Here is a 7,804-nt window from a genome sequence, read left to right as displayed (position 1 = left end):
GATCTTTTTAGTACAGTTCTTCTGTGTATTCTTGCCACCTCTTTGTATTATCTTCTGCTTCTGATAGGTCCATACCATTTCTGTCCTTTATTGAGCCCATCTTTGCATGAAATGTTCCCTTGGTATCTCTAATTTTCTTGAAGAGATCTCTAGTCTTTCCCATTCTATTATTTTCCTCTATCTCTTTTCATTGACCACTGAGGAAGGCTTTCTTATCTCTTCTTGCTATTCTTTGGAACTCTGCATTCAAATGGGTATACTTAGCAACTGAAAAACCACAGCAATCATCTGAAGACATTTTCTATCCTCAGTTCAAAACATAATATAGGAATTATTGTTGTATATGATATTTTTAATTGCTATATAATTTGCATACTATAAAATTCAGGTTTTTAAAGCATAAAATTCAGTGGTTTATAGGATATTCACAAAGTTGTGTAATCACCACTGCCAAGAATGCTTTCATCACCCCAAGAAGAAACCCCAAATCCATTAGCAATCACTTCCCATTCCTCTTCTTCCCTTGAATCCCAAGCAATCATCAATCTGCTTTCCATCACTATAAATTTGCCTGTTTGGAAATTTCACATATATAGAACAATGTATTTGTAGCCCTTTGTGTCTAGCTTCTTTCACTTAGAATAGTATCTCCAAGGTTCATCCCTGTTGTAGAATAGATTGGTACTGAATTCTTTTTATGGGTGAATAATTGTGTTTATCCATTCATCACTAGATCGCTATTTTCACTTTTTTGTATTAGAAATAATGTTGCTATGAATATTCACATACAAGTTTTTGCACAGACATTTGTTTTCAATTATCAGAATTCTGAGCCATATGCTAACTTTATTTTTAGCTTTTTGAGGAACTGCCAGAATATTTTCTGAAGTGGCTGCATCATTTTACATTCCTACCAGCAATGTATGAGGTTCCAATTTCTCCACATCCTCACCAATGCTTCTTATTATATCTTTATCTTTTATTTTTATTATAGGCATGTCACTGTAGTTTTGCATTTCTCTAAAGACTAATGATTTGAGTATATTTTCATATGTTTATTAGTCATTTGTATACCTCCTTTGAAGAAATGCTTTTCAAATTTTTCCCATTTTTTAATTGAGATGCTTGTTTTTAATTGAGTTATAAGAATCTTTATACATTTTGTATAAGACTAGATCTTTATCAGATATGTGACACGCAACTACCTCTCCCATCGTTTGGACTCTTCTTCACTTTCTTAATAATATTTTATGAACACAAAAGTCTTTAACTTTCATGAAGTCCAGTTTATATATTTTTCGTTCGCTTGTGCTTTTGGTGTCCTATCTAAGAGAAATCACTGCTTAATCCAAGATCATGAAGACCTACACCTCTGTTTTCCTCTACGAATTTTATAGTTTTAACTCTTACATTTAGATCTCTTTTATTTTAACTTTTATATATGGTGTGAGGGACCATACCAGCTCCACTCTTTTGCATACAGTTATTCAGTGGCTTCGGCTGAAAAGGTTATTCTTTCCCCGGTTGAATTATCTAGGCACCATAGGTGAAAAACAATTGACAATAAATATATGGGTTTTTAAATATTTCTCTTTTTAATATCTACTGAGACTATCATAAGATCCTTCTCTCCATATAAAGTATTGTTAGATTTAATTTTGTCTTTACAGTCATGAGATGACCCAAACTCATGTCTTGGTGGACTGTTCTTTTCACACTGTAAATTTGATTTGATATCATTTTGTGTTTCTAAGTGAGATCAATATATTTTTCACTCTTTCACCACTGTTTTTGTCAGGCTTTGTTATCACGTTTCTGTACATTTCATAAAACAAGTTCCATTTCTTTTTATAGTCTGGGAAAATAAAGGGTGTAAAGTGGTTCAAGATGTAGGGCGTTTGAGACCCCACGATCCTCTGGAAAGGTTCCCCTTACTCACCCTGATCCTCGTCTTGTTTGATGGAGGTCCCAGGTCTCTACAAAATGATAAGTTTAAACCACAAATGAATACTTACCTGAGCTGAGTTTAAGATACGCTTTAAAAATAAGTCATTATCTTAAGAAAATTTTTGCCCCATCCTTCCTTCATCCATGTCAGCTAAAATTATCTGCTACATTAGAAGTTTGCTTCCCCAAGGTTCTTGTCATCTTTCGTTGGTCCTGAAAACCCACTATTTTTGCCCTGATCTCCAGCTGCTACTATTTAATCCAAAGAAAATACAACCAGTGGAGTTGACATGTTTGCTTTTATAAATACCTTGCATCTGTCTTTATGTTCAAATTTAACTTCTCCGTGTGATGGATTACAGTGCAGGCTCTGGAGACAGGCTGCCTGAGTTTGAAAACTGATTCTGCTGTGCACCAGCTCTATGACCTTGGCAAGGTCTCAGCTCACTCACCTATAGGACAGGACTAATCATAGGACCTACACCTCACTGGATTGTGGAGAGCATTACATGACTTAATATTCGTAATGTGTTTAGAACAATGCTTGGCTGTTAGAATAATTTGTGTTTAACCCACTGCAATGGTCTTGCCTGGAAAATCCCAGGGACAGGGGAGACTGGTGGGCTGCCGCTTATGGGGCCGCACAGAGTCGGACACGACTGAAGCAACTTAGCAGCAGCAGCAGCAGCAGCAACAAAAAAATACACTTGTCTTTTAAAGGCTGAAATTCCAGAGCCTACATGCTATGCCTCATTTTATTTCCTTTGCAACTAACTTCTAAATAGGAAAGTCCTCCTCCCTGCCAGTGCTTGCTCTGGCTCAGCTTCTTCCTCCCAGACTGTCCTTGGATTCTACCTGCTCACTGCTGCTGCCTAGTCACTCAGTCGTGTCCGGCTCTGTGCGACCCTATGGACTACAGCCCTCCATGCTCCTCTGTCCATGGGGTCTTCTAGGCAAGAGTACTGGCGTGGGTTGCCATGCCCTCCTCCAGGGCGTCTTCCCTGTCCAGGGATCGAACCTGGGTCTCCTGCACTGCTGTGGATTCTTTACAGCTGAGCCACCAGCGACGTCCCCGTGCCCACTAGACTCCCTTGAACACCACACAGTTCTTCTGATAAGAGCTTGACAAAGTTTGGACCACTGTCCTGTCCCTTTCTTCTTCCTGGGAATCCTGCAACCTCTTTCAAAGTGGATTGAGAAAGTCTGTACCCCTGCCGCCTCTTGAAAATGGGGCTGAGCTCTCATTCCCCTGGTGGACATCTGTTCCAGAATGACCCCACAGCTCCTGCTGCGCTGGGACCTGTAGAGAACGCGTCCAACATTAGGCCACGCAAAGCACCATAGCAACCACACGTGCATGGACGACCACACGTCCACCTCCATCTCATTCAACATTCTTCCAAACCCCGGATTCTTCCAGCTAGCTCCCTTCCAAAGGTTTCTATCACAGACTGAGCTTATTCAAAAGTGGGCTCATGGGCATTCCAGCAAACCTTGTCCTTTGTTCCAAAATAGAAGCTACACTCACCGACCCCTCAGGCGAAAAAGCACAGAACTTAGAAGTCATTCTGGACAACTCCCTCTCACCGCCCTCATCAGACACTTCCCCAAACCCGTGAGTCCCATCTCCTAAGTCTCGTGAACTCACACGAGAGCCTCCAGCTCTTCAACTGCACCGCTTGTCACCAGGGATGTTCTCTCACCCATTCTTGACCCTGCTCACCAGAAAAATCTTTCACAGAGGCCAACCTGATTTGCTTAAAATTCCTCAAGAGCTCCTTGCAGTTTCCAGAGAAAAAAAAGTTAAGCTCTATCATTTTGGCTGCCTAGCCTTACCTGACCTGACTGCCCAGGTGCCTATGCCAGGGGACATGAAGGGACTGTCCTCAGGGGCTGGTCTGTGTGTCTGGTCGGATCCAGTCTCCTCTCACTTACGTGACCCCTCTTTTCTCATCTTTCTGGCATCCTCAGCCCCCCCTCTCCTCTGCATCTTTCCCGCTAGCGTATAAACTCTCTCCCCATCTTTGCCTTTTTGCAGATTCCTTTCGTCCAGCTAAACTACCATCGCTTTCCTTCTTAGACAAACTCGCTAGCAGGGCTGTCTGATGTTTGTGTCCAGTGCTGTGTGTGTGCGCGCGCGCGTGTGTGTGTGTGTGTGTGTGTGTGTGTGTGCCCGTCTGGCTTCTGCCCCCCTCAGTCCCCAACACTGCTCTCCTATAGCCATCAGCAATCTCCATGTACAAATGATAGGAAATGCTTTAGTCTCAGCTCAATACCACTTGCTCTCACTATTAACAAGGCTCACCCACTCCTAGAAACCATCTTTCTTAGTTTTGTTGATCTGAAGAAAATTCCTGGTCTCACTAATTCTACCTGCCCTCCAAATCTTTGTGAGCATCAATCTCTTTGGAAAGTTTTCTTTTTCCTTATCAACCAGCATGAGCTTGGGAGCCTTCCACAGGAGCCTTCCCCTTCCCTTTCCAACTGCCTGTCCTGGCTGCCTCTCACTGCGAGTTGGAGTGCGTGCCCACCAGCATGCCCGACACACAGCGGGCCACCGAGTATTTTCTTGAAAGAACACACGAAAGGGCAAAGGCAAATTTTGCAGCAATATTTTAAAACAGTTGGCATAGCTGAGCTTAGGCTCAGCAGGACTTATCCAGCCCCATCTCTACCTCTGGGAACCTGCCATTCTCAAGATGTCTGTGCCAGTGGGTAACCTGCAGAAATGGCAATGTCCTGTGGGTCCAACCCAATAACATGATTCACTCCATTAGCCATTGCCTTAAACTTTGGGCTATTCAAGTTTAATTCCAATAAAATAAGATATAGAATTAGGGCCTATGATGCATTCCTAACAATGAAAAAAATAGGGCTGAAGTTTTGTTCGGAGTTGTCTCTCCTGCGAGTCATGACCTGCTTGACCCACCAGCAAAAATAGAAATCCCCGTGGCCACAAGCTTGCGGGCTTTCGGGTCTTGCATCCACTGTAAGAAACACTTGATTCACGTTTTGAAATGATTCTGTTGAAATGCTGTGCCCTTTGGGAGGGTGACTTCCCCGACGTCTTCACGGCCCTCCCAGCTCTACACTGCGCTCGCCTCCTTCCCTGGCCCTCATCCTTTCTTCCTGCCCTGGTGGCTCTGGTCCTGATGGCCGGGAAAGGAGTGACTGAGGTGCCGGAGGTGAGGACAGGGCAGGGCACAAACCTCCGGCTCAAAGCTTCTGCAACTGTGACTGTGACGAAGGCGCCCCGACACGGGTCCTTGGACGTTCACTGCTGTCCGAAGCACTCTCTTGCTCCTCCTCTGGCTCTTGTTCCTGCCCTTGGTCCCGGGCCCTCCTTCTCTCCAGCATCTCCTCGAAAAAGATCTGGCAGCTGAAGCCCTCTTGGATGCCATACTGGGCATGCTCCAGCAGTGCCTCCAGCGTGGGGAAGACGCGGCAGCAGGCCACGCACCTCAGCCCGTAGTTGGTGGTGACCAGCCAGTCCGGGGTGTCCCGCAGCTCCTGCAGGCAGCACTCCAGGGGCACCAGCAGCTCCGCGTCCTCTGGCTCTGAGCTGCTGGTGCTCTTGCTGGCTTCCAGTTCCCAGCGCAGGTCCGTATTGGAAGCCATCTCAAAGGAGGAGCCTTTCCGCCTCTGCCTCTTGATGAACTCGGCTTCATGGATGCGAGGCTGCCGGGTGGCCGGCTCGAAGCCACTGTCGGTCTCCCAGGCCACGGCCACACCCTGCACGGTCTGCACGTGGGTGTAGAAGGCACACATGCTCTGCTGGGCAGCATCCTGGTCCCCGTGAGTGCAGGAACAGCAAGACTGGTACTGGGAGTAGGACCGGTACTCAGAGGACGACTGGGATGATGGCGAGCTGCTCCAGCTCAGCATCCGCCGGCCCTTGCCGGAGAAGTAGGTGTTCTCCGCCTGGGGAATGGCTGGGCCTGGTCGTGGAGACAGCTGCTCTCTCTTCATGGGCCCTGGGAAGTGGAAGGACATTTTCATCAGCACCACAACCTACTGCAGGTCTCTGAAAGGATGCAAGCTCTGGGGGCCACAGGCAGGTACTTTTTCTCTCTGTGCCTGTTTCCCCATAAATTAAGGATGATATACTTTCCTTTTGGGGTGATGATAAGGGTCAAATGTAGAGATGTAGCTGCGCCTTACGGATGTGATGACAAAGGTCAAATAGTGTATGAATGTAATATCTAAGCCCTTGACTAAACTCCGAAAGGCCACCACCTGAATACAGATTACGGGACACCCATCCATACAGCGCCGTCTTCTTCACTGATAAGAAGGAGTGAACCACTGTTGCGTGCCAAACGTTGACAAGTCCCTAAGGCATTCCGCTAAATGAAAGAACTTAGGGTGAAAGGCCATAGAGTATTTGATTCCATTTGAATGACATTCTAGAAAAGGCAAGACTGTAGGGAGAGAGAACAGAACAGGGGTTACCCGGAGCTAAGGGCAGCAGGGGAGCTGAATGCAAAGGGTCGCTAGAACTTTTGGAGGGCGATGAACAGATTCTGCATCATGGTATTGACAGTGGCTAAGCAAATGTGTACCTGCCAAAATTCTTCAAATTGTACACAAAATTGATGTGGTTTGTATATGCAAATCACAGCTCAATAAAGCCTGACAGGGGGAGTGCTCTGGCCAGACCAGTCAGCCCTACCTTCCCCCTGGCATCTGCGGGACATGTCTCATCTTCCTCCAGGGGAATCTGACACTTTCCTTGAAACCCTCATTGGATCCCATCACCATATAAATGCTAAGTGCTTGTCATATTTTTAACTCTTTCAGTATTCAAGAAACCTTAAGAAATTGCATTGCTCTGATTTTTGATAAGTTAGAAAACTGAAGCGCAGAGCACTGAAATATGGACAGAGCTGGTGCCAGTCAGTCGGCCCCAAGATGGTGTGACCCTTGGGCACCACCCACGGCCACTTCAAAATGGTGTTACAGATTAACTTCCATCCATTTATTATAAAGGAACTTTTTATATCACTGCTGAAATCACAGAATCGACACAATTCTGGGTTTTCCAAAGCAAGTTAAAAGATACGACCGACATTTCAGGGTGCCATCCTCATACTTCCTGAACTCCTGAAGTCACCTTGTGTGCTCACAGCAGCGGCCCCGGGGAACCCACAGCCCATGTTTATGGCCCACTCAGGACTGTGGCGACAACACGGAGGGGTGGCCCGCTGCCTCCCCTTCCCCTCCAGGACCCCGTCCTCTCAAGGACACACCGCGACACCCTTCCTTTTGACCGACCTGTCCGGTGCGCTGGTGCGCTCTCCTCCGTGGACTCCGGGCTGGCCAGGCTGAGGGTGGACTGGTCCGTGGGTGACTGTTCCCCCCTTCGGTCTGTGAAGTGGTGCTTCATGATGACCCGAGGGCCCGGGGGCACAGAGCTCCCACTGTTGGGTGAGAGTGGGCTCGGCCAGTGCTGAAGCCTCCGCTGGCCTCAGTCCAGGTGGCTGCTAGGTGCCCGTGGTCACTAGGCTCCTGGCTTTATTCTGTGACCTCATCAGTGACTTTGGTCTGTTCTGTGACCCGTGGCCAGGACACAGCCCCAGCCAGGCTGCCAGGAGAGGCTCCCCATCAGGATCTCATTCCCTCCAGGACCTTCCCTGCTTTGTGTGTTGTCAGAGATGCAATCATACAGTGCGCACGCACGCGCGTGCACACACACACACACACAAACACATGTACATACACAGAGACACAAATGCCTAAAAACACATGCAGACACTTATACACACATGAACACACATACACTCATGCTGACACACACAACCGCACAGGCACACATACGCTCAAACATACGTAAACACTCAGACACACACACACACAC

General features: G+C 46.7%; 1 protein-coding gene across 1 annotated transcript; it reads right to left on the bottom strand.

Annotated features, from left to right (window-relative positions):
• Nucleotides 1-5,163: 5,163 nt before the first annotated feature.
• Nucleotides 5,164-7,333, bottom strand: FAM170B (family with sequence similarity 170 member B). The gene is made up of 2 exons (XM_052639657.1): nucleotides 7,222-7,333; nucleotides 5,164-5,921 (listed from the first exon to the last, which is right to left on the bottom strand). Exons 1-2 carry the CDS (start codon nucleotides 7,331-7,333, stop codon nucleotides 5,164-5,166), a joined length of 870 nt encoding a protein of 289 aa, XP_052495617.1.
• Nucleotides 7,334-7,804: the final 471 nt, after the last annotated feature.

Source organism: Budorcas taxicolor, chromosome 5 (assembly GCF_023091745.1).
Source record: "Budorcas taxicolor isolate Tak-1 chromosome 5, Takin1.1, whole genome shotgun sequence".
Classification (NCBI taxonomy): Eukaryota; Metazoa; Chordata; class Mammalia; order Artiodactyla; family Bovidae; genus Budorcas; species Budorcas taxicolor.
The sequence above is the reverse complement of the archived record's forward strand: the minus strand, read 5'-3'. Positions and strand labels throughout refer to the sequence as shown.